Source organism: Chiloscyllium punctatum, chromosome 19 (genome assembly GCF_047496795.1).
Source record: "Chiloscyllium punctatum isolate Juve2018m chromosome 19, sChiPun1.3, whole genome shotgun sequence".
NCBI classification, from domain to species: domain Eukaryota; kingdom Metazoa; phylum Chordata; class Chondrichthyes; order Orectolobiformes; family Hemiscylliidae; genus Chiloscyllium; species Chiloscyllium punctatum.
The window spans coordinates 62023120-62050573 of record NC_092757.1 but is presented as its reverse complement, the minus strand read 5'-3'; the positions used below and the strand labels follow the sequence as shown (position 1 = coordinate 62050573).

At 40.1% G+C, this 27454-nt stretch overlaps 1 protein-coding gene across 6 annotated transcripts in view; it reads left to right on the top strand.

Moving 5' to 3' along the window:
• LOC140491403 (peripheral-type benzodiazepine receptor-associated protein 1-like) overlaps nt 1–27454 on the top strand; it is a 293538-nt gene that overhangs the window by 106539 nt on the left and 159545 nt on the right. For 5 of the 6 annotated variants that reach the window (XM_072589528.1, XM_072589526.1, XM_072589524.1 and 2 more), the window contains 2 exons: nt 21925–22032; nt 22553–22681. The exons of the other annotated variant lie outside the window; for it this stretch is intronic. In XM_072589528.1, the coding sequence (XP_072445629.1) occupies nt 21925–22032; nt 22553–22681 (237 nt within the window). The remainder of the gene's footprint in view (nt 1–21924; nt 22033–22552; nt 22682–27454) is intronic. 6 annotated transcript variants of the gene reach the window in all.

The window sequence follows — 27454 nt, the reverse complement described above, 5'->3', positions numbered from 1 at the left end:
GCTTGAAAATTCTAGCTGTAAGGAAAACGTTGTATTCCTCTGGTGACAATGGTGGTGCCTGGGTCATTGTTTGTAAGATGCAGTTCTGAAGAATGATTGTCTTAGTCTGTTGCTTGACAAGTCTGTGACACAGCCTCCTGATTTTGGCAACCCCCCAGATGTTATTAAGGAAGACATTTCTGGGTCTGGCATTACCATTTCTAGTGCCTAGGTCAATTTATATAATTCATTCAGCAATATTCTTTTTAAATATTGTATCAGTTTGATACAACCAAGTGGCTTGATGGTCATTTTGGAGGAACTTTACAACAACAGTGCTATGATAAGTACATCACATCAGGTCAGGATGGCAGATTTCCTTCCCGAAAAGGACATCAATTATCTAGTTAGCTTTTTTTAAAATAGTAATCACCACTTTTAAACTAGCTTTTTTTAAAAGTTAAATTCAAATTCCACCAGCATCCATGATAAGACTTGAACCCATGACTCCAGAGAATTAGCCTGGGCCTCTTGATTACCAGTTTAGTGACATTATCACTATGCCACTGTCTGCAGAACTACTGAAAATTCACAGTACAGAAAGAGACCATTTAACCCTTCATGTCAAGTGAATAAACTACCTACCCATTCTGACCCTGATTTCTAGCTCCTGGTCCATAGCTTTGCAGCTTTCAGCACTTCAGTTGCAGCTCTAGATCCTTTTTAAATGAATTAAGGGTTTCTATATCAACCATCAAATTGAGTGGTGAATTCCAGACACTCATTACCCTCTGAACGTAACAGATGTTATTTCATGTCACCTCCAATCCTTCGATAAATCACTTTAGATCTGTACCCCCAGTAACTGACCACTCTGCTGGGGATAAACAGCTCTTCCTCATCCATTCTATGCAAGTCCCTCATTATTTTATATAAGTCAGCCTCAGCCTCCTCCATTCTAAGGAATACAACTCTAGCCTCTAAATCTGGAGGCTGTGTCACAGACTTGTCAAGCAACAGACTAAGACAGTCATTCTTACAAACAATGACCCAGGCACCATCATTGTCACCAGAGGCAATGGCAGCACAGTAATGTGCAGTCTTAAAGAAGTCACCCTGGGAGTCCTCAATAATGACTCTGAAACCCAGGAATTCTCAAGATGTCGGCTCAAAAATGGGTATAGTGATTGCAACCAGGTGAATCTTGATGACTTTGAGGCCCTTGGTTGGGTTTGTTCACATGGGCTAATCAGAAAGCCCTGGCTGACTGATGCAAACAGGAGATTTAGAATCTCCTCAGTTCATGGGGACTGACTGCAAGCTGGCTGGCCACAGCCAGTGTACCCTACACAAATAAATAAAGGGTGACTTGGTGACGGGATACTGGCATCTGTGCAGTTATTTCAATGGGCAAGGGAACTTTCTGCTTCTGTTACAAGTTAACCCCCTTGTAAGTGTACTCCTCCATGTTGAATGCCAGTTGAGGATGGATTGAAGATGGCAAGGGTATAGAGTGTACTGGAGGTGAGGACAGTAGTCCCAATATTGCCGAGCTTTGAGTTCTAAAGGACATAGTTGCTATACTAATTTGCAGCATGTGGTGAGGGAAGCACCAGAAAGGAAAAACCCCATGATCACCTGTGTCAGATATGTCATCCATGTTGATATTGGTAGGTGTGATCACTGACAAAGCCCAATCTTCAGATTGATATGCCCTCCATTGTGTTTCATTTGACATCCATATAACATTGAGGGCCATCAGCAGCAGAAGAATTGTATTCAGCAACAATCTACAACCTCATTGCCAGGTATATCACCCACTCTCCCATTACCATCAGACTGGAAAGTCAACCTTGGTTTACTGAAGAGTTCAGGAGGGAAGTCTAGGTACAGCACCAGACATACTTAAAGATAAGATGTCAAACTGGTGAAGCCAGAGGGCAGGAATAGTTGTATATGAAACAGCAGAAGCAACAGGTGATAGACAGAACTAAGTAATTCATTACCAATAATTCCAAGATAAATGCTGCAAACCTGCCATATCCAGTTTAATGGTTTTGGACAATTAAGCAATTAATATAAAGCGGAGGCTTCACAAACATCCTCATCCACAATGATTGAGGTGGGTCAGCATATCAGAGCAAAAGACAAAAGCTGAAGCATTTGTGTCACCAAAAGTGTTGAGTGTATAATTCATCTTGGTCTCCTCTTGAGGTCCCAACATCGTGGATGCCAGTCTTCAGTCAATTTGACTCAGTCTGCATGATGTCAAGAAATGGCTGAAGATACTGGACAGTGCTAAGGTGGGATTATATAGCATTGTGGCAATAATATTGAAGGCTTGGTGCTCTACCCATGGAACTACTGATGCCAATAGTGAAGCTGGAAATGGGGAAAATGGGCCTGCAATGTCCTGTTCTGTACACACAAAACAGGATCAAATCCAACATTGTTGATTTCCTCTCCATCATTCATCTGCAAAGTAATGGAAAACATGTCAACAGTTCTATAAAGTGGCACTTACTCAGCAATGACCTGCTGACTGATGCCATGTTTGGATTCTGCCAAAGCCCACTGCACTCCAATACTTATTACAGCCTTAGTCCAACCATAACCAAAACAACTGAATTTCAGAAGTGAGTTGAGAGTTACTGGCATTAATGGTAATGTGACCTTTAACTGAGTGTGGCATTTAGTAGTGCCAGAAAAATGAAGCTCATGAGACTATGAGGGATAACTCTCCACTAGCTAGAATCAAACATAACAGATTGCTAGAGATTGATTATCTCGCCCCAGAACATCAGTGTAGGAGTTCCCCAGAGTAGTGTGCTCACCCCAATCACCTTGAGCTGCTTACCTTCCTTCCATAATAAAACCGAAATCAGGAGAATTTGTCTCTGAGGGTTCTGAGTCTTTCAAGCTCTTTCCTTTAAAAAGAGATGGAAGCAGAGTGAATATTTTATAAGGCTGATTTACACTCTTGATCAGCAAGGAGGTGAAACATTATTGGGGTGGCTGGGAATGGAGAATTTTTAGATCAGCTGCAATCTTATTGAATAGCAGAGCCGGTTTGATAAGCCAAGTGGCCTATTCCTGCCCCATTTTGTACTTTTTATGTTTAGTAAATAATTAAGTCCCTATTGCAAAATCTCTCGAGAATACCATGAGTCAATACTGCCAATTCAAATACTTCCCCGTTATCCCTACTCACTGTCTTCTCTCCCTAGCCAGTTCCAGATCAGTAATTTACCTTCTTCTCCAAGGGCTTCACTTTTAGCTAATGGGCTCCTATGAGTGACTTTGTCCAATGCCTTCCTTAGACATTCTGCTGTCCACTACCTTAGTCACGTTTCATGGCCTACTCTTTTCAAATCCAATTGGTAGGCTCACTGAGCAGCTGGGGTTTTTCAAGCCATTTTGTAACAATACCCTTAAAGCTGCAAGTCACTTTTCATATTCCCTTCTTGTAAATCTGTTACTGGTCTGTTTGGAACATTCTGTATTCATTGCATCTCTTGCAATTTCCCAATCTGTGCTATTGTCTTTTGAGTGCCTTTCCTTATATTTCTCTGTTGACTTCTCCATCTGTGGTCCTTCATTTTTGTTTGTTTGGTAAATGGATCCCAGGCCTCTAAGGAGTGTAAACTGGTTCCAAATCATGTTAGTGTTGTTTTTGAAAACCAACCACTAATTTTCTGAGGATTTCTCCATTACCAGGTTTGTTCAATTTTCTATGATTCATTGTGTAGAAATGTTGGAAATTATTAGGCTTTCCACCATCCAGTGACTTTTATTGTAAGTTACTAAGTGCAGACTGGATCAGGCTCTGCATTATCTCTCTATTTCCTGAGGAAGTGGATGGTGAACTACCAGAGCTGCTGCTGGGCCACTTAAATCTTACCCGGTTTGAGACGGTAGGGAAAAAAATCAGGGGAGAGAGCAGTCTTAGAAAATAATGTAAGTATGCAACAACCCAATTAGTTTCATCCCACAAATGGAATCTATCTCTGAGGAAGGTAACAAAACATAATGTAAGGATTAAGTGAAGCTCTATTTTGACCTTGAGATTAATGGAATTGAACACTTTGGTGTTTGAAGTTGCAGTGTTCAGCCCTGCTTCATTGCAGTTTACATTATCATTCCAAGCACAATGTGTCCAGGTTGCCAAGCATGTATTATTGAATTCTATCTATTTTAACTACAGTACTATTTTATGAGGCAATAGTTATGAGTTTAACTCATTTAAGTACATGAATCGACACAACACTTTTTTCTGTTTATGTATCCATTGAGCTGTGGCTGTACTTTCTAATCTTTTGATTCTCTTGAGGATTGCTAATTTTGTCCTTGTGTTCTACTTTCCTGCTTTTGCAGTCCAATCCCTAGTGAATTCTGTTTCAGAGATTTTCTAGCCAGTGATTGAAATGGCTGGGCAAAAATATCCTTTTGTTAATTCTATTTGTACTTCATGAGAACTAATGCAAAGACATACACATGAATTCTGTTTTCTGTTCACGGATGCTGCCTGACGTGCTGAGCATGTCCAGTGTTTTCTGTTCTTTTTGGACAAAAATTGAAACGGACCCATGGGATTGTTCAGCTTTGCTGCATCTTAGTGTTTTTAGTGAAGTGCATCACCTTCTTTGACTGTTTGAATTTACATATCCAGTTATGAATGATGTCTTTGAAGGTTTACAACTAGAAAGTTGGTTTATATTTCTAGTATTTTTTATTTTTGTTAATGATTTTCTGTTTCTTGGTTGGACGATGTATCATTAATGGAAGCAATTCTATGCTATGTCCCTGGCTTTTTGTAATTATTTTGTGTTTGCTCCGTTGAGCAGCTCATTGCTATCGTGACCCATATGCAAGCCATAGAATGTAAGCTATGTAAGTTCGAGTTGGGGTCATCTGAGTTATAATATTCAGATCTATATATTTAGTTTTGCATCAGTCAGTGATTTAAATATAATGTGCAGCATTAAAGGAGTGGGGAGTGATCAAGCAATTACATTGAAGCATTAAAGGTCCTCGTGGCACAAATATGGTATATGCTTATCACTAATGTTACTGTGTTCTGCTGATTTATCTCTGCATTGCAGGCCAGAATGCATATTGCTGAACTTTACACCAGCAATTTGCTGGTGTACTGCACACCATTTACGTGTAATGGCATGCTATGCAGCAGTTCCAAACTATAGTAATCTACACATTGTATGGTACTGTAATAATATGAAACTTTGTGATGCATCTTGGTGCTGTGTAACACTTTAATGAGGACCAGTTTTATGCGTCCTTTAGTGCCTCTTTCTTATAAAATTCTGCACTATTCACCAGTATTTTGCAATGCAATATTGTGGCTTCATGATGAACCAAAAATAAAAGTGCAAGTATACACATCAGAGAAAGTGAGGACTGCAGATGCTGGAGTCAGAGTCAAGAATGTGGTGCTGGAAAAGCACAGCAGGTCAGGCAGCATCCGAGGTGCAGGAGAATCGATGTTTCGGTCATAAGCCCTTCATTATTCCTGATGAAGGGCTATGCCCAAAACATCGATCCTCCTGCTCCGCAGATGCTGCCTGACCTGCTGTGCTTTTTCAGGACCATACTCTGGATTGCAAATACACACATCCAATGATGAATGATGAGCAATGCTCAAGGTACCATTATGCTGACATCAACTCCATGGCAAATGAACAAAGGAGTTGAATTTCAGAAGTGGGAATGACTGTCCTTGATATCAAAGCGACATTTAACTAAGTGTGGCATCAAAGAGCCCAAGTAAACTGAAATAATTGGGAATCAAAGAGAAAACTCTTCATTGATTGAAGACATGCATTATACCAAGAAAGATGCTGCTTGCAATTGGATATCAGTCTTCTCAGTCGAGGAAGTAGTTGCAGGGTGGGTGTCTTAGGTCCAACCATCTTCAACTCCTTCACCAACAACTTGCCTTTATTCATAAAGACAACACCCTGGGTGTCACCATTGACCAGAAATGCAACTGTACCAGCACATAGAGCTGTTAGTACAAGAGCAGGTCAGGAGTGATGACTAACTTAACTTCTAAATTCCTAAAACACGTCATAATTTGCATGGCATAAGTCAGGAGTATGGTAAGTAGTCTTCACATGCCTGGATGAGTGCAGGTCTAACAACGCTAAAAGGAAGTTCAACACAATTGAGCTTATTGGATTGACACCACATCCATAAGCTTAAACATTCACTTCAACCATCACTGGTGCACTATTTATGGAATATATCAACTGTCCAAAGCTTTTTCAACAACAGTTCACAAATGCCACTCATTGCTGAAATTTTGCCTGAGAATCCTCCCAATAACATCCTCTTCTTAACCAACCTGCCTGAGGACACCAATTAGCTGATGCTGTCTGTGCTTGTCACAGAGTTCCCTGGATTTAAGGAAGACCGACTGGTACATGATTACCTGACATTGCCTCTGTGGAATTTGACAGAGGCTCAGGTTGGTGCTGCATGTCATATGCTCCAGGCTTCAATTTAACTCCAGGTATGAAAGTAAAGCATTTGCAATTGTATTGTTATGTGCTTTATACAGTTCAAAAGGATAAATTATGAAAATTTGACAAATCCTCCATTTTGATTCATAAAAAATTCAATGATATCATGGAGCATGACTTTCACAACATATTACACCATGAATATATTTTAGATTTTCTGATGGACCATCATCTCGGCCATCATTAAAATTGACTCTGTTTAATATCCTGATTCTTCCACATTTCATACAAATTGAAGCTGATTCACTTTTTTTGGTTTACAAACTAATTCAGGGAGATTACTCATGTAACTGTGGATGTTTAGTCCAACCACAGTATCCAATATTTGGCAGTTCAGTATGTGATTGATATCTGAATAGTTGGTAGCTAAAGGCACATTCATGGTGTTGTGCATTTTGCAACACAGAATCTGTGTTACGTACAGTGGCATGCTGTACAATTAATACCCCACACTTACTGGAAAAGCACAGGGATAATGGGAAAGCTTGTCACCTATCAGTTGCTAAAAGATATTGTGTTTATGCAAACTCATACCTACAATGAACCACATTTTACTTTATTCTTGATTTCTTAAGCAAATTAATCTGATGGATATGAGTATAATTGTTCTTCCAATTCGCTAGCATGGTGAATTCTAGTATTGTATTGCATCCTGACTTCATATGGGACCCCTCGTATCCCATGATGCACTCTCAGTACAACAGTATATTCCAAGTAAACTCTGAGTACCATACAGCATCTTACTAATGTTTACAAGTTGATTAGAACAGAGAATTAGCAGTTAAAACCAGATGTGGAGGCATTTGAAATAGTGTAATCTGATTTTTGTAGAAAGTATTTTCCAGTGTATTGATAACAGTGACTCATTTCTGGCATTCAAAATCTCCTTTCACATGTCTCTCCCTCCACTTCTACAGCCATTATGTTCCTACCTTCTGGAACTCTGTTCCTAAACCTCTCCACCTCATTAGAAATCTTGTTGCCTCTCCTTGAAGTTTTACAATTTTGTACAAAATGCTTTCAGGCATTTGTTATTTTGGACGAGCTGCGTAAGTGCAAAATGATCCAGATGTTTCATACAGTGTTTTATACAATCCCTACAGTGTGAAAGCAGGCTATTTGGCCCATCAAGTCCACACTGACCCTCCAAAGAGGATCGCATCCAAACCCATCTTATCCCTATATTTAGACATCCCTGGGCACTATGGACAATTTAGCATGGCTAATCCATCTAATCTGCACATCTTTGGACGGTGAGAGGAAACCTATGCAGACAGTCACCTGAGGGTGGAATGGAACCCAGATCCCTGGTACTGTGAAGCAGCAATGCTAACCACTGAGCCACTGTGATATTTGCCAGTAGATGCATTAAGGATGTTTTCTGGATAGCAAGGTGAGTGCAAAGTGATCAGCTCCATTTGGACAGACTTGCTGCTTCCTGCCTTATGTTGTGAGGATCGCCCAGGGCTGTTATTCCATGACAGCTCCCACCTGCAAAACAACTAGGTACAAACTATTGTTGATTATTTTAGTATAGACTATTGTTGAAATCTTTCTTGATTAACCCTCATCACTTGCAATTTCTTCCTGAAAATCGCTGTTTAAAGGTCTTGGTACTCAGTGTAGACACTAGGTGTCAGAAAGAGAAGCTTGGCTCTTTGCGTTTGAACATGTGTTACTGAATATTTTTCCTTGCTCCTGTGGTTTCTCATTTGAAAGGCAACATGACACTGAATTTTACATTTGAACACACTGTACTACTAACTGCCAGATTGGAGTCTTTGTGATGTTATCAACATTTATTGCACCTATTTAAAGATACCAAGTTCTTGGCTCTGCAGCTAGTAGAGAGGTTAGTAACCATGAACTACTTGTTTTATGGCACTATGTAGAGTAAGTATGGTGTCAGCATTTCTATACTACTTCATTTTGCAGTATTTGAGTTTCTTGATCCCAGATTAAATCTGGCAAAAAACACACTGGTTAATCAGTGGAGCAGTGCAACAGTTAACGATGTCAGATAAATGTGTTGAACCCTAAGCCTGTCCACAATTCTGCATGCTCGCTGTATCTATGGACATAATTTAATAGTATCATGGGCAGTGAAAGCTGGAGCATCAAAGGTTAATGAGCAAGGCAGAGATGACTTGTCAGGCATGATTGCATGGGACTTGGACTCTATTCTGGGCTTCAGTAGTAAAAGGTAGGCACCTACTGCAGTCAGGTCTTGTTAGACACTCTAGATTGTCATATTTTCCAGATCTGAAATCTGTGTAACATTGTTCTAGCTTTCCTCTTTACACCTTGTTGTTTTGTGGGTGGGACTTATTGTGGAACGACAGCCCTGTGGGATCCTGACAACATAAGGCAGGAAGCATCGAGTCTGTCCAAATTGCGCTGATCACCTTGCGCTCACCTCATTGTCCAGAAAATAGCCTTAACACATCTAACTAATAAATGTTAATTGTAATCTTTAATGAAAATTGGTGATTGTATTCGTGCAGATGAAAGAAAGCACATTACTGCAGATGTTGAAAGTCTGAAATGAAAGCAGAAAGTGCTAGAAACACTTAGGTCAGGCAACATATGTGGAAACAGAGTTCTTTGTCTGACTCCAGCTATGTCCGACGTTATTCTGCTGTTTTTCTTATATTACTGTTCAAATTATTTATTTTTTAGAAAGGTCTCTATGTTACAGATGATGTTTAGTGGTTTCATTGTTAGTCAGAGTCTGATGCACAAAGATAGTATATTGGTTGCTCTGTAGACTTGAGGCAGTGGCTGATAGTTGCAATGCTCCAATTCTTTCACCTGCACAAACCTATATTTAGATTTAAGCAAGCTGTCTCCTGTGTAGTCTTAGCCTACATTTGTTCATCTAATACTGATGAGTTCCCTCTTTCCTCATTGTCCCTTATTGTCCTTGAGGTGGTAGTGGTGGGACACCTTCTTGAACCTGATATGACTGGGTGAAGAGATTGGCCACAACAAAGACTTAATGATTTCTTTAGTGTGCAGCTATACTATATTCCAATTAAAATGTAATTGACTAATTGGCTAAAGACATTACATAGGAAATTACTAGGTTTTCCTGAGTGATAGAAAGAGGAATTTTATTAATTACTAACCCTGACACATTGACACACACACACACACACACACACAATAGTAAGAAATATTGTCCAGTAGCAATGGGAAGATAAAACATATTCAATTTAATGTTCTTCGGCTATCCTAAGGTGTTAACATGGTAACACAATTAGTTAGTGCTGTCCTAGGCTAGCAGTAGCCATGAATAATGAGAATTCCTTTGCATTCTCTGTGTCCGGATGTTTCTCCAATTTGAGTTGTCACTGTTTACATTGTCTCACTGGTTGCATAGTCCTGTCTTTGAAAAAGCAGAGAGAAAGAGCTTCCCCTATTCCAGTTACAAATCCATATCTCTCCTCTGCCAAAGCAATAACTTAAAATATGACTCATTTGCATATTTCCATGTCTGAGGTAATTATTTCCAAGCTGGATAATTGCAGGTGAGTGTTTCATCTCCAATATGTGAAACGTATCAGGCAGGTGTAAATAGAACAAGAGATCTGGGTGACTGATTTCATTCTCTTTGATAACATGTTAATTTCAGTTCAAACCAGTTCTATGTGTTGATGGTTTCATGAATTTCAATCTGTGGCCAGGTGATTACTATAGTCTTTTCTAAGTATTTTTTTCTCTTTCTGAAACCATTTCAGTTGATGAATATCAGATGAGAAAGTTGACAATTTATAGTTAATGTTTTATTGCTATCATGAAAGACCTCTGCAGCCTATCTGATATGGATACCCACACAGTGTTGATGAGAAAATAGAAGATATTGACGTAACAACAATGAAGCTATAGTCTTACAGTTCCAAGTCATGGTGGGATATGATTTGGAGGGGAACTTGTAGGTATCATGTTCTCATGTATCTGCTGCCCTTGTCCTTCTAGATGGAAGCTTGCAAAAAGTAGATAATTTGCCTGTGGACTAGTAACCAGCTATTGATGACAAAGATCTTGTGCCTACCAACAACTGTGTGATTGATTCTCAGGTAGCTGAATAATTTGGTGCTGTGAACATGATATTGAGGAGCCTTCAAATCTCTACCAGCCCAGGGCTGTCTCTGTTGTCTGCAGCAATACCCACAGTAAGCCTGAATAAAACCAACTTCCTTCAACAGTTGCTGTAAACTGTGAATATTAATTGTTAAGATTCCTGACATCATTGCATTTTGTAAGTGTGAACCAGCCATTCTTTGCCTCATGTAAACCAGTGAAAATATCTGGAGAAGGAAGATCTTATCAACACAAGAGCTACCTCAGCAAATTCTATGAACAGGGACCACTGAATCATATTCCCAGTTCTCCCTTCCCTCCATGACACCACTATATTTCCTGTTTAAATGGAAGTATATAAAGGGTTAGAGTTTTAACTACTAGAATTATGTATTCATAGTTGTTTACTTGTAGATAGACTTTATTTACTTTTAATAAATGGTAATTTTTATTAAGTACAGAAACTTGGTCTGTGATTTCTGTCAACCTGGGTCTGAAAGTCACCTAAATTGGGAAATTCTGCGTACTTTTAAAAGTTTTAAACTTTTGTGATGACTCCAGGAATAGCAGGGCTTGATGTCCTGTGTGTTGCCTCAGTGAGGTGGAACAGCCTAGCTGGGCACTTTGCTACATTTGTTGGGTGCATGCCCAGTGTTGTAGCTTTTACTAGAGAAGTTAAACTAGGGAGCAGGCTACTTCTGGAGCAGAAGTCTTCAGTTGTAATAGTGAAGGCCCAAGGCATTTTTCGCGTTCAGTTCCTTCCATTTTTTGATATCATATGGAATGAATCGATATGGCTAAAGTATGGCATGTATGATTCTGTAAATTTACATGAAGGCTGAGATGGATCATCTACTCAGCACATCTGGCTGCAGATGGGTGCAAATATTTCAGACTTGACCTTTGCACTGACATTCCACATTCCACCATCATTGAGAATTTGGATGTTGCTGGTGTTTAATCATTGACCTTTATTTATGACAAGATATGGCAGGTCTGCAGAACTTAGATCAGATCCAATGGTTCCAGGATTTGTTTTTGCCCTTTCTATTTCATGTTGCTTCTGCTGTTTGATATGTACATAGTCCTGTGTTTTAGCTTAACTGACTTGTCAATATGTTTTCTAGATATGCATCATGTTGTGTCTGCAGTGTCACCCTGTGCTCTTCATTGAACCAGGATTGATCCCTTGGCAAGATAAAATTGTTAATTCATTCATGGGTTGTGGACATCATTGGCTAAGCCAACATTATTTCCTGTCCCTAACAGCCCAGTGGGCAGTTAAGAGTTAACCACATTGCTGTGATTCTGGAGTCACATGTAGGCCAGACCAGGTAAAGATAGCAGATTTCCTTCCCTAAAGGACATTGGTGAATTAGATGAGTTTTTACAACTAATGACAATGGTTACTTGGTTGCCTTTGGCTAGCTTTCTATTCCAGATTTTTATTGAATTCAAAAGCCAAGTGAAATTCAAACTCATGTCTGCAGAACATTAAGGGATATGCCAGAACATGGAATTACAGATTGTGATTGAATACAGCTCTCTTTCTGCTGATAGCCCAGAGTGCCTCATAAATCTTTGAGCTGCTAGGTCTGTTCTAAATCTATCTTATGTTTGTACTTATGTTATACAACTTGATGGCCGGTAAGTTAACTTGATAGTGATCACTCCCACCTACACTGCAATGGCAGATGCATCTGCTATAGGAAGATTGATGAGGACAATGTCAAGTAGGTTTCTTTCTCGTGTTGTTTTCTTCACTACCTACTGTAGGCCACTCTGGCAGTTATGTCCTTCAAGATTCTGCAAGTTAATTCAGTTGTGGTGCTTTTAAGCTGCTTCTGGTATTGGACATTTAAGGTCCCTCAACCTGCATAATTTCTGCCTTTCAGTGCTTCCCTCAAATGGCACATAGAGGAATTCATTGATTTATAGGATTATAATAGAATCCCTACAGTGCAAGAAGAGGCCATTTGGTCCTTCGAGTCTGCATCAAGCCTCTAAACAACATCCCATCCTGACCCATCTCTTTACCCTATGCCCATATCCCTGAACTAATCCACCTAGGCTGCATATCCTTGTACACTATGGGACAATTTAGCATGGCCAATCCACCTAACCTGCACATCTTTGGACTGTGGGAGGAAACCGGAGCACCTGGAACAAACCCATGCAGACACTGAAAGAATGTGCAAATTTCACACAGTCACCCAAGGCTGGAATAGAATTTGTGTCCCTGGCACTGTGAGGCAGCAGTGCTAAACACTGTGCCACCATGCTGCCTCATCCCTCCCCAAATTCCATTTTATTACCTGGAGGACATTTACTTGTCCTTGTTTAATCTGAGATCATGAGACTTCATGGGATCCAGAGTAAATGTTGCAAGCTCTCAGGGTAACTCCCTCTGAATTGTGTATTACTGTGCCATTGTCGGACATAGACAGGAATGGTGACAGAGGTGTCTGCGGTATTGACTTTGAGGTCACATGTAGGTCATGCTAGGCAAGAAGGACAGATTTCCTTCCCTGTGAACTTAGTCAGCTTGTAAAGCAATTGATGATAGTTCAACTGCTACTTGTAAAATTGTCTTAAATTAAAATTAGTGAATTAAATGAATTTAAATCTGTTGTGGGAATTTGACTCTGTGACCTCAGGATCTGAGTCTGGGTCTATGAATCATCAGTTCAATAGTAGTGCCAGTGTTTTTCCTCTCTGTTAGCAACTGACATTAGGTTCCCATCATGCTGCCATATCATGTATGCTTGATTTGGCCAGATTCTGTTAAGAATTCCGTGCAGCTGCAGAGTGAGTGCTACAGTAGTGTGGGTAGACAAGTAAGTTTGTGACCCTCAGAGTGAAGGCGTTATAGGGTCATGGGCTGCAGAGTTGGTTAGGGATTGTTTACCTGATTGCAAGGTCACTATATTGTGTGGATGGAATTTGAAACATTCGTTTTGGGTTGATTTACTGTCAACTCATTCATTTAAATTTCATACTGTCTTTAATGCTTATCCTATAAAGTTCAGAAATATGTAATTATTTGAACAAATGATCTTTGAATGGTCCCTGGAGGTGGGCAGGAAGCGCTCTTTTAACCTTTGTGTGCTGCAGAAGTACCTCGAGGGACAGCTGTCAGCACTTGCTGTGAAAATAGCTCAACAATGGGAGTGAATAAATAATATGTTAAGTAAATTGTCGTTAGTAAAACAGATTGACAGATGTGTGAAACACTGCAGTGCAGTCCGAAACCCTTCACTACAGCGATGCTGTTTTCTGGATGTGACCAGCAAAACACCTTTCCACATTTTTCTGTAAGATTAGAGTATCATTATTAATATTTTTTGTGCTTTCACCATTATTTGAGAGTGCCATTACAGTCAGTTTCAAAGCTAGTGGGTGTCGTCTGCAAAATCAATCTAAAATCTAAGTTTAGTTTAAAAGCATTTGATTGAGGACATCAAATAAAAAGTAGAAATCTTGATTACCTGTCTACTCTCATGAGTTAGTCATTACACATGTATTCATCACACATGCTTGATTATCTGTGTATTCTTAATGGTCAGTAATTAGCAGTGTTTTCTCATGTCAGAATGATGAACTGTATATTCTCAGTGTCCATGTTTATCTGTGAAATTCTTGTAAATCAATGATTCTCTGTGTGCCCTTTGTGCACATTAACTGTGTAACCTACGGTGTCAGTGATTATCTGTCTGTCCTGTGATGATACTATGGCTTAAAGAGGTGTATTTTGTCCTTTTTTTGAAGAGAGTTTTGAGACAGCGGTGCTGAGTTTTAAGACAGGAGATGAGCTATCTATTTGAATCCAATAAAGTAAACAGCCTTTGAGGCCTTTTTTTAAAAAAGTTGGAACAGTAGAAGCAGCCTGAATGGGTCTGGTCAAGCTCCCACAGAGACAGAATCTTTTAATGGCAGTTGCTGGGGTCTTTAAACTGGGTTTGGAAGCTACAGTACATTTCTCCCTGCTACTCTCTCTGTCAGAGTTGTCTCTTGATGCTCTTTCCTCCTGGATTGGAGAATTGTCTGTGAGACAATCTATTTTACTGAATTTGCCTTTGCTAAGGGTGTGGTTGTGGGTTGTTACTATATTGGAGCAATTATTGTTTAGTGGTTAAATAATCTATTATTTGGTTAGGTTTTCCAATAGAGTTAATTATTCCAATGCCTTCTTTTGTTGTATTTTAATAATGCTGAATGAATAAAGTATGTTTAGCTTCAAATGCGGTAGTTTGACCAATCAATTTTCATCCAAAACACAACGTCTGGCACTTGCCTTTAAAATAAGAAGAAGTTAGAGTTTAGACAATCATCTTAAGGTGTTTTGAGAATTTGGTGTGGTCCATAACAGTCCCCACATGCCATTAATTCTCTCTCTGTGTCACCACATGTCAATGATTCCCTCTATGTCCCCACATGTTGGTGATTATATGTGTATCTGCATATCAGTGAGTGTCTATATGTAAACCATGTCAGTGCTTACCTGGGCTTCTTACCTTACCTGTCAAGGATTTCCTGTTCATTATTGCCTTTGTCATCAGACATGCAATTTGTGTGGCTCAATAACTTTGTATGTTCCTGTCAAATGCTAGTGTTCTGCCGGGATTTCTTCACCTCTAAAAATTATGATAACGTGAATCAGTTGCCTCAGCTTGTCGATGTCATTTTTTGAAACGGTTAACTAAACTTAATCTCAACCTTTGTAATCTGTGAAGTATTGCCTGGAGTGGCTTTGTACTCAGTTAAATATACTGACTTGTGTCTAGTACTGGCCAGATTGGGTGTATATGATACAGCAATGTTTGAGAGACATGTGGTTACTGAAAGGATAGCTGTGGTATGTTAATCTCAGTATGCTTTCTCTCCTTTCTGTGAACTAGAGTACTGCAGAGGAACATGACAATATGTCATTATGTTGTGACAGGTGGAGTCCTGCAGAGTTAACTGATGGGATCCTTTGTATAAGGAAAAGTGAAGCAAAATGATGAGTTTTTATTTTACAATCTAAGTAAATTGAGATGTTTTAAGTGCTGTTGGATAGTCAGGGCTTTTTTTTTTGTCGTTCAAGTGGCTGTGTTCAGACATTAAAGCCTGAATGAAAACTGCTTTTTTCCATTTGCCAAAAAGATACATATCCCATGATTGTCAGTAAAAAGGAGCATACATGCTGTCTGCTTGCAACAAAGAGAATTATTAAAGGCAAACATATAGTCAAGAGTTGGCTACCCTGTTATCCTATTCTGCAGGAATGATGTGGATTACTCATAGACTCATTTTTAAAATGTCTATGCTTTAATGGAAATTTTTCTAATGCAGCTTCTCTGTTCAGCAACAGTAACCAGTATCCTTTCCTCCCTGCCTATTAGATACATTTTCTCCCTTCTTCCTTAATGTCTCCTCCCTTCTGAAGCACCCTATTTGTAATTTCCCTCCTTCCACTGAACGTATGTCTATCCAAAGAACAAAGAACCATAAAAAAAAGGAACAGGCCTTTTGGCCCTCCAAACCTGTGCTGCCACATTTGACCCTCTTATGCTAAACTGTCTTCACTTACAGGATCGGTATCCCTCTGTTCACTTCCTATTCAGTATTTGTCCAGGTGCTTCTTGAATGCTGCTATTGTGTTTACTTCAATCACCTCCCCGGCAGCATTTTCCACGCATTCACCACCCTTTGTGCAAAACACTTGCCTCACACATCTCTTTTAAACATCCCCCTCCCCCCCCCTCCCCCCAACCCCTTATACCTTGATCCTGTTTCCCCTAGTATTTGACCCCTCCACCCTCGGAAAAAGCCTCATACTTTCCACTCTATCCATGCCATTCACAATCTTATAAACTTTTATTAGGTCACCCCTCAACCCCCTGCATTCCAGTGAAAACAAACCCTGTCTATCCAACCTTTCTTCATAACTAAAATGCCCCATCTTGGTAAACTTTTCTGTACCCTCTCCAAGACATCCACATCCTTCTGGTAGTGTGAGGACCAGAACTGTACGTAATATTCCAAGTGTGGCTTGACTAAAATTCTATAAAGCTGCAGTATAACTTGTCTATCCTTATATGCAATGCCCCTTCCAATGAAGACAAGCATGCAAAAGCCTTTTTTACTACCTTATCTACCTGTGCTACCACCTTCAGTAATCTCTGGACCTGCACACTCGAAACCCTCTGCATATCAATGCTCCCAAGGGTTCTGCCATTCACTGTATAATTTCCACTTGTACTTGACCTTCCAAAATGCATCGCCTCACATTTGTCTGTATTAAATTCCACTGCCATTTTTCTGCCCTTGCCTCCAATTAATCTATATCCTGCTGCATCCTCAGACAATCGTCCTCATTATCTTCAACTCCATCAATCTTTGTACCATCCACAAACTGACTAATTAGACCAGCTACGTTTTCCTCCAAATCATTTCTGTAGATCACAAACAGCAAAGATCCCAGCACTGATTCCTGTGGAACACCACTAGTCACAGCCCTCCATTCCAAAAGGCATCTTTGCGCCTCTACCCTCTGTCTCCTAAGCCAGTTGTGCATCCATCTTGCCGGCTCACCCCTGATTCTATGTGACTTCACCTTTTGTACCTGTCTGCCATGAGGGACCTTATCAAAGGCTTTACTGAAGTCCATGTAAGCAAATCAACCACTTTTCCTCATCAATTATCTTCATTATCTCCTCAAAGAAACTGATCAAGTTAGTGCAGCACAACCTCCCCCGTACAAAACCACGCTGTCAATCACTAACAAGTCCATTTGCTTTGAAATGTTTCTCAATCCTGTCCCTGAGAATCTTCTCCAGTAATTTCCTTTCCTTCCTTTTACTTTCAGTCAATACCTGACAATCCAGTATGTGAGAAATTGACTAAAAGATCCGACTGTACTTCCAATGTCTAATATTAATTAGTGACTTGACATTGAAACATATAAGATTCCAAGAGGGATTGTGAGGATAAATGCCAGAAAGCTGTTTTACCTGCAGAGATTATCGTCACATCAGTATAAAGGGCTAACCATTCAGGAAAGTGATAAGAAATTTCTTCAGTTTGGGGTTGTAAATTTTAAAAATTCTCAATCCTGCAGGACTATGGATATTCAGTTGTCAAAAATGTGCTAGCTGACATGAATAGAGTTTTGGACTCGAAGGGAATTGAGAAATATGGGTATCAGGTGGGAAAATGAAATTAAGGTCGAAGATCAGCTGTGACATTGACAGATGAAGTAGGATTGATGTGCTTTATGACCTAATCTTAGGTCTTATGCATCAAAGAAAGGCAGATTTAAAAAAAATACAGTAAATATTTGAAGTACCCTTAAGCAGATTCGTGGTGAAGTAAATAATGTGGGAATAGTAACCAAGCAAGTGATCCTATATTCAGTGGGGTGGTCTGACAAGGCATTGATCAGGAGAAACAGCTTCATTTGTTATGGCATTTGTTAAGTAGAGAAATGGACTGTATATCGCCTGGACAAATCCGATGGGCAAGAGTATCATGGAAGATGAATCAGTAAAGTGCATCAGGGATTTTTTTTTAGAACAGTACATTGCAGAACCTAAATGGGAACAGGCTATTTTTGATCGAGCAATGTGTATCAAGGTTGGATTAATAAGGAATCTCATAATTTAGCATCCTCTGGGGGAGGTGGGGGAGTCGGGTAGTGACCTCAACATGTTTGAATTTCAAATTCACTTTGAGGTAAAGCAAATCTAGGCTCAAACAGTATCTTGACTTAAGTAAGGGAAATTTGGGTGATTCTTTCTCCTTACTTTTGTAAAGTGATCCAGAAAAGTCAGTAGATATGATGTGACAGAGGTTTCAGCAGATGTTTCAGAAAACTCAGCAAAAATTTATTCTGGTCAAAAAGGAAGACTCAATGGAAGGGTAAGCCACCTGCAATTTATGAAGGCTATTCAGGAGAGGATATAATCAAAATCTAAGCTATTCAAAGCCTTGAATACTAGGATTGAAGTTTTTTTTTAAGAATCAGCAGAAGATAACTAAAAAGCTAATGAAAGAGAAAAAAGTGCTTATAAAAGTAAATTGGTAAAGAAATATGAAATCAAAACATAAGAGCTTCAAATGGGTACATGAAAAGAAAAGGAGTGGCTAAAGTAAGTGTGGGACCTTGGAGGATGGATCTGAAGAATTAACAATGTGTGACAAAGCTGCTCCTTTAACAAGGTTATGCTATCCTTGGTTTTTTTCAGAAAGGGTGTAAATGACACATGTTCCAAAAAGTCTGGGTTTGGATGGATCTTAGGGCCAGTTTGTTTACAGCTAACAGATACTGCCTCAGGCAGAAGGCTTTCAAGTAAAAAAAAAAACACTTGCATAACGAAAGAGAAATGGCCGGTTCTCCCAGCTCAGCTGTCCTCTGGTTTGGTTTTAATGCAGTTATGTGTGTGTGTGCGTGAAGAAAGGCTGCTGGACTTTCTCTCTCTCTCTGACTTATCTACTTTTCGAACTTGTTTGATCTTTCCTTTTGTGCCAAGGGGTGTTTATAGGGATTGTTGCATGTATTTTGGAACAGCATTATTAAGTTGGGATAGTCTGTTGGTTTTCAGGTAGGATAAGTTATTCGGTAATCTGTTTTCTGTTTTTTTGAGTTTCATTCAGTAATCTAGTAAATGAATTCTGTTTTGTTTAAAACTAAGTTGTTTGACCAGCTGATTCTCTCCTGGAATATCCACTGTACACTTGCTTAAATCAAATCGCAAAGTTTGGGTCTGGGCCACCATCTTGACATGTTTTGAGGGGTCTGTCCTGGTCCATAACAAATAGGTAATAGGAATATTATAACTAATTTAAATTAATATGTTGCATCAGTCTTCATGTTGGAGTACACTATAAACATCCCAAAGATAACAGATTATCATGGTGCTCATGGGAGGAAAAATCTTATAACAGTTTCTATCATAAGGTACAAAGTCATGGATGATCTGATGACCTCCATCCAAGAATCTTGAAGGAAATAACTGCAGAGATAATTGGAGACATTTACTGAAATATTCAAGAGCCCACTGGATTCTGGGACCGTCCAGCAGATTGAAAAATTGCTAAGGTGACATCCCTACTCAAGAAGGGAGGGAGACAGACAGCAAGAAACTATAGGACAGTCAGCCTAGCATCTATTGTTGGAAAATGCTAGAGTCCATTATTGAGGAGAAGTAGCAGGGCATTTACAAAAGCATAACATGACCAGGATAGTTCAGAGTTTAGTGAATGGGTAAGCATGTTTGATAAATTTGCAAGAGTTCTTTGAGGATATAACAGGCAGAGTTGATAGAAGGGAACTGATAGTAAAGGTATATTTGGATTTCTAGGAGGCATTTGATATGAGCTTATGGTATTGGGATTAATGTATTCACTTAGGTTGAGGATTGGTTAAAGCACAGAAGACAAAGAATCAAGATTAATAGATCTTTTTCAGATTGGAAAGATGTAACTAGTGGGTGCACGAGAATCAGTCCTAGCCCTCAATCATTCACTGTCTATATTAATAACTTGGAGGAAGGGAGAAAGTGTAATGCATCCAAATTTGCTGATGATACACAGAGAGGTAGGAGAACATAAGTGCATTAAGTATCTGTGTGGAGATCTAGATAGACTGAATGAATGGGCAAAAGATTTGGCAGATGGAGTTTAATGTAGGAAATGTGAGATCATGCACTTTGGGGAAAGGAATCAAAAAGCAATCTATTATTTAAATGGAGATCGATATCAGAAAAGTGCAGTGCAGAGGTGTTCCTGTGTGTGAAACACCAATAATTAGCAGGCAGTTGCAGCAAGTAATCAAGAAGGCAAATGGAGCTTTGACTTTTATTATTAGGTGGCTGGATTTAAAAATGGAGTGAGACTTGTTACAGCTGTACAGGGTGCTAATGAGGCAGCACCTGGAGTACTGTGCACAGTTTAAGACAAGGTGTATTGGCATTGGAGGCAGTTTAAAAGAGAGATTCACAAAGCTGATTCCTGGGGTTAAGAGGTTAACTCATCAAGAACAGCTCAACAGGTTAGGCCTTTATTTATTAGAATTTAGAAAAATGAAAGGTGATCTTGTTGAAACATACAAGATTTTGAGGGAGCTTGATAGGGTCGATGTTCAGATTTTTGCACTAGTGGGGGAGCCTCAAACAAGGGGATATACTTATAGAATAAGGAGATACTCATTTAAAACTGTGATGTGAATATGTTTCTTCTCCCAGAGGATACTGAATGTCTGGAATTCTGTTCCTGGGAAAACTGTGCAGACTAGACCATTTAAAGTTATTAAAGAGGAGGTAGGTAGCTTTTGGAAATATCTGGGATATCAGGGCTATGAGCAGTCAGTACAAGAGAGGAGTTGAGGCCTGGGACAGATTTTACTTAATGCTGAGGCAGGCTTGAGAGGCTAAATGGCCTACTCTTATTACTTACATTGTTATTGACGTGGGCGATGATCAAGAGAGATTGACTGACTATAATGAAGAAATCTATGGACATAGTAAAAGAGGAAATAAAATAATGGATTACATTAGTAGTAGATTAAAATACAATTCTAAAGAAGTTGTGTTGTATTGCTTCTCATCTGGAGGCTGGATGTCATTCTGATTATAAACTTATGGAAAGATGTAATTCCATCACAGGTGCTGATGAATGGTTCTGAGTGTCAGGAATCCAAGTATTGTAGCATGATTAAGGATGTTTATTTACTCTTTGGAGAGTCCCTGAGTAAGTGCTTTTACTCTTTCACTCGAGGATAGCTAATCAAGAAATATTGTTGTCAATTTGGTGATGTAATTTTTTAAAAGAGGGAGAAAGGGCAGAACTATTTCACCCAATACAGAAATGTGGAATCCAATTCTGAAGAAATCAATATGGAAGTAAGTAATACACATGTTTCAAAGGTATTCACATTTTTCTGGAGAAAGTAGGGAGTGATGTGATAGAAGGGGAAAAAATGGAGCTAATATTAAGTAAAGGTAAATGAGCTTGATGAACAAATGACTTTTGCCAGGTTGCTAAATGGTTTGCTGTAAACTGGTTAGGAGCTCAGTATGAGAAGGATTGTAGCAGTGTACTCTAAGTCATGCAATTAAAATAAAAGCCTTTGTAAATCAAACACAAGAGATGAATTGCTCCTTTGGCATGTCACATACAGTTCCAGTATTCATGTCCACATCGCTCAGTATACTTGTACTATATGTTCCAAAATGGATGGTTTATTAAAAACTGTAGCAGCCTTTTAAATCAGTAAGGTTATCTTTGGCTTTCCAGGAATCTGTTTCCGTTGAAGTGCCCTTTTTTTTTGTTTTGTTTGCAGAATGGTACCAGTTATGGATCACTGGTGAGACACAACACAGAACTGCTAAAAGCTGTCAAGGAGTTGGAGCACACATGCATAACACTTAGAGAGGAAAATACTTTATTGGTAAGGGCAGTGTGTTCATTTTATATTTAATTTAGTACTGTGGTCACTTCATTTATCCCCTTCGCCTTATGTCTTGAGTAACTTATCATATACCTTTGTTTTCTCAATCTTGTGTTCTACTTTTCAACCTATCTTTTCTCTCTCTCTCTCTTCCCTTCTCTTTTGACATTATCTTCTCCACTCTCTACCCATTTATCATTCTGTTCTTCTCTCACCCCTCTACTCTGTCCATTCTCCCTGTCTCTCTTGGTGGTCTCCTTCTTCTGAGTACTGTCTTTCGTGTTTCTTTGTCTTCATTTCTGAACCTGGATTTAGTGCGAGTGTGATACTGCATAGGTTTCTATTAATGTCACTGTTCAGTCTGTTGCTTTTTGCATGTTTAGCAGGTTAGGAGTACCTCCTGTTGGCTGCTTGTGTGTCAGAGCACGAGAAGCAGTCCTAAGTTATGATGGCTTTCTACCTGCAACTGTGAGGATCACAGGGTAGCAAGCAAGTTTTTAAAATGTGTTTCTTTGTTCAGCGGAAGAGCAGCTCTCCCGAGACAGAGGAGAAAGTAAAGCGACTAAAACGGAAGAATGCGGAGCTGGCCAACATTGCCAAGCGGTTAGAGGAGAGAGCCAGGAAACTGCAAGAAGCCAACCTCCGAGTGGTGAGTCTGTCTCTGTAAACCTGAGCAACTTAATGTTAGATCATACTAAAACCACACATTAAAACCAAATGCTTATTTCCTTTTTTTTTTGCAATTCCTACTACCTTTGAACTGTGTAATCTTACAGTATAAGATTTATCATCATCCAAAAGTACTGATGGCCTTTAGAACTCCACTCCTCCACTGGCAAACATAAAATCCCTCATTTCCGTTCTTATTTGTCTATTTCTCATTGGGTGTCCTGTGATGAACGTAGAGCCTACTCAACACTGAAAGCTTCTTTTAAAAATACAGGATTTGCAACTTTAATGGAGAATGTTCAATGCTGTCATTTCATTTTATTCTGTTGTTTTTACTGAGGAGAGAAAATGAAAAATTATAAATCCCACAGCCAAGTGGGTATAAGAAAGAAAAGAAAGGGAAGAGAAAGAGAACAAAAAGAGAAAAAATGCTGCAACTGAAGAATAATTCAATTTGGATTTTTGCTCATTCTTTTTCAGTACCGTGTTGAAAGGTTATAAAGTTGATTTTCACAACTTTACAAATGGAAGCCTGCTTTCTCTGAAGTAAAAAATTGACAATATTAGGACTGCAAACAAGTCAGTCAGTACGTGTAAAGAACAAAGAGGCATATGATTAGGGCATATGACTGGATCAAATTTCTAAAATTCTCAGCTTTTGATTTTGCTCTGTTTGCACTGCTTGTTGCAATTTAGTGAAATTATACAAGACAAAGCTCATCATATGTACTCAAACACGTGGACCAAACACTGCTAACTGACTACAAGCTTTTCTTCCATTCTCCTTCTATTCACCAGGGAGGATCAATTGATCAAAATGACTATATGCAATTGTAGCTCAGAGCAGCTGTGTCAGCAGGAATAAGGCAACAAACATAGATTTAAGCTTCTGATAGGTTGGGCGCAGCTGGACGCTTTTAATAGGGTTCATGTTTATGCTGCACTTGGATGGTTGAGTGTTCAGTTACCAACTGAAAGCTCACCCCCCAGGCTTACCACGGCCACTTAAGAGGTTGTGGCTGTGAACCATCAAGTACTGGGTGGAAATGAGCAGCTCGTTCTCTGATCCTTTTCTTCTGTCATCCTTATAACTCGCTTCTGACCAATCCTTTTATTTCTTCTTCCTTGACTGCTTTCCAGATCATTTTCTATAAGATATCTTGATCTGTAATTTAAAGCTATTTTGTAAGTAGAGGTGGTACAGGGTTCATTGACTTATGCAACCTAAAAGTATTTCCTTATACCTCAGATATATTTTTTCAGCACTGAATACAGAATTTTTATTTGCATGGGTGAGGGCTGGTGCTGGTGAGTAAATGAGAGGAAATGTTAAAACACATTAGTAACCTGAAGTGATCCTGCTCACAAATATTTGGTGTTTGTTGGAAAGTGTATGGAAAGCTTTGTCATCATGATGAGTCTGATGTTTAAATATGCGAAAAGGTGATTGAAAGCACATTTAGCTCTGCATTTTGCCAGTAGAAGTTTTTTTGAGCTGTCTAAATCTCACCAGGGTCAACAGAAGGATTGTCAAGGCTTGGAAATCATCAAACTGCAAAGATTTTTAATGCTGAAATGAGACATTATCTTCTTTACCTCACTGAAAGATATTTGCTCAGAGGACGTATACTCTGATCATATTTTCACTGATGTTTGAGGTGATATCCAACATTTTGGAGATAATTTCAGCCATCTTGGATTTCACCCCTCTTGATCTGCACTTCTCTCCTGCAAGTCTTCACTGCAGCACAGGGGCAGTAGCATCAGCAGCTGCTTTCTCCCCAGCTCCCTGCCACTCCTCAGGACAGACGGGATGAGATCTAATCTCCGGTTTGCAGGAGGAGGTATCCCCCACCACAGGATATTCAGACAGAAGATTGACTTTCTTGACATGCCTCAGCGACACTGTCCCAGGAGGGTTCGACTTTCCCAGCAGATTGTTGCTGAAATAAGGAGCCTCCTGGGACAAGACCTTCCTCCACGTGGGCCAGGTAGGCACCACAGGCCTGACTTCCTTTGCCTCCGGCTCCTTCCAGGAATCTGCTGGTGACCACAGCAGGATTTCATAATCTGCTACACATAACTGGATGTGTTAGGTGACCAAGACTGCTGATTACATTACTTTACAGCTCATGAGACCAACCAGATTGAGAGGATGTCTGATTTGCTGCAGTGGCTGGATTTCAAAAGGCTCATGAAATACGCCCTTGCAGTTAAGGCCCCTTCAAACCAAACCGCCACACTCATAATCAATATAGATTGCACTCCTCTGGGCTTTCTCCAGGTGCTCTGGTTTCCTGCCACAGTCTAAAATGTGTAGGCTAGGTGGATTGGCCATGCTAAATGATCCATTGTGTCTAGGGGTGTGCATGTTACGTGGATTGGCCATGGGAAATGCAGGGTTACAGGGATATGGTTGGGGAAGAATCTAGGTGGGATGCTCTTCGGAGTGTTAATGTGGACTCGATGGGCCAAATGGCCTGTTTCCACACTGTAGGGATTCGATGTTTCTATGGTCAGTGTGCAGTTGATATGTGACCACTTGAACATTGATTCATATTTGTGCTAGATCACTGGAGATTGCCTAACCAATCACATCTCTGACACAGCTTCATACTTCCACATGGTTCCAGACTAAGTTACTTTTTTTGGGTGGGCGGGGAGGGGGGCGGCTAGGATGTGAGATGTCTAATGACACCTGTCAGCCACTCTACCACTGGTGTAGAGGAAAGTTACAACTGCAGTCACATGAACTCAGAAGGTTAGTAGAACAACCAATTGAATTATTGAAGATGTGATTTGTAGTGGTGCTAATGAGCTCAATCTGGTGGACATCAGAGAATATGAGCTCCTTAATTGGGGGTGTTAATCTTGTCCAAACAGGGAGCTCTGGCTGACAGATGTTAACAGGAGTGTCAGACATCCTATACACTCTGGGAGCTGGCTCTGAGGTAGCTGGATCTCCACGCGTAAATAAAGGGGGACTTGGTGACAGGATACCAACCTCTATGGAGTTATTTAATTATTCAGACTGAGATGGATCTGAGGGGCCCCCTTTGGAACGTATTAGCAGGGACTTTAGAATGGTGATGGTCTTCTGAGATTTACAAAGGATAGCACTGCAGAGAGGACTAAGCTAACAGGTGAGAAAGGTTTGCATCTTGGAAAAGGAGGATGAGTGAGGTCACCATGGTCCCTGCAGCCAGTCACGTAGTTACTAGAGAAACCCATAATGGACTTACATTGTTTGAGTTCAGATGACTTGAGAGTGAGAATCCATATGGTGTACAGGTACTGAGCCACCACACCACCACACCCCAAACCCATCAACCCCTCCCCACCAGCTCCCAGTCTCCATAGTCCCGTAATCACTCCATCTCATTGACACCTTTTCACTCAGCTTCTACACTGGTCATAGCAATTTCGTGAAGGTTTATGGCCATTTAGCAGTAAAAGGTGACATTGGAAGATGGAAGCTAAACTTCATTGACATTTTCAAAAACATACACGTGACATTGTTATAAACATGTAAGTACCCATATTAAATTTAAGAAATCCTGCATTTCCACATGGTCCTACTGTCGTAACCTCAGTGTAACAAGAGATAAGCTGCTAGTTCCCTAGCTCTTACTCTGATTTGCCAATGACAGTCGTCCTTTGCGTTTTGAGGCCTGTGAAGGACACAACAGCCACAGAATTAAAGAAAAGTTACAACACAGAAGAAGACTGTTGACCCCTCACATCCATGCTGGCTGAATAAACTAGCTGCACATTCTAATCCCACTTCACAGCAGTGGGTCTGTAGCTTGGCAGCTTAAGGTGCTTTGCTGCAGACACAGGTTCTGAAGATTATTCCATCCACATCTGTGTAAAGGCACTGAAACAAGAGATTAAATGTGAGAGAGTGCAAGGAAATATCTGAGACGCGTAAGTGCTTTGGCTAGAGTTCCCACTTCCACATGTGCTTTCTCTATCTTCCATCTCATGGCCCATCGACAATTCCTTACTGGTCAAGAAGCATAAAGCAATTTCCTGCTCTTCAGGGAGGCCTGTCCTTGATAAAGTGGCAGACTGAGTGTGCAGGCCATTAATGAGGATGTACAAACACTAAATTGTTTGCCGTGTCTGCCTCTGTTTTTCTTGAAAATGAACATTGGTGCAAGGCCCTGAGACGTACTGGTATTCATGCGAGCCAGACCCCTCAAGTCTCTGCAGTGGTGCACAGTGCCTGTGGAACTATTAACAGAAACTTCCATTGTCCAATGTTGCTCCAGGGTAGTCCTCACTGTGGATGGCACACAAGGTGCAAACCTTAATCCAGCAGAGCACAACCTAGTTGCTTCCCATTGCTGTCCCTGTCTCATTATCTGATTCTGCTCAGTTGGGATGTGTGTACCTCATCATGTGACAACTGTCATGGTGCCCCCCTCTCCCCCACTGAAGTGTGTGTTTCTGAACTGATGGAGGGTGACTATGTGAAGGTGCTTCCTCAGAGTGTGCAGCCTCATCTGAGCAATCCTTAGCCTCTTCCTGAACCAGTGAACAGAGTGTTCAAAGTCGTCATTATGCAAATGCTCAATTCAAATTTTCAACATTCGCTTTCCAGGAAGGTGAATGATTTGCTGAATGAAGAAAGGGTCAAGAGTCCCAGTGCAGGAGCTTAGCTTACACCTTCCTGGAGATTATCTCAGTGCAGCAAGGTAGCTTCGACAGTGTTAGATAGGTTGGATGTGGTGATGTGTCATTGCCAGGT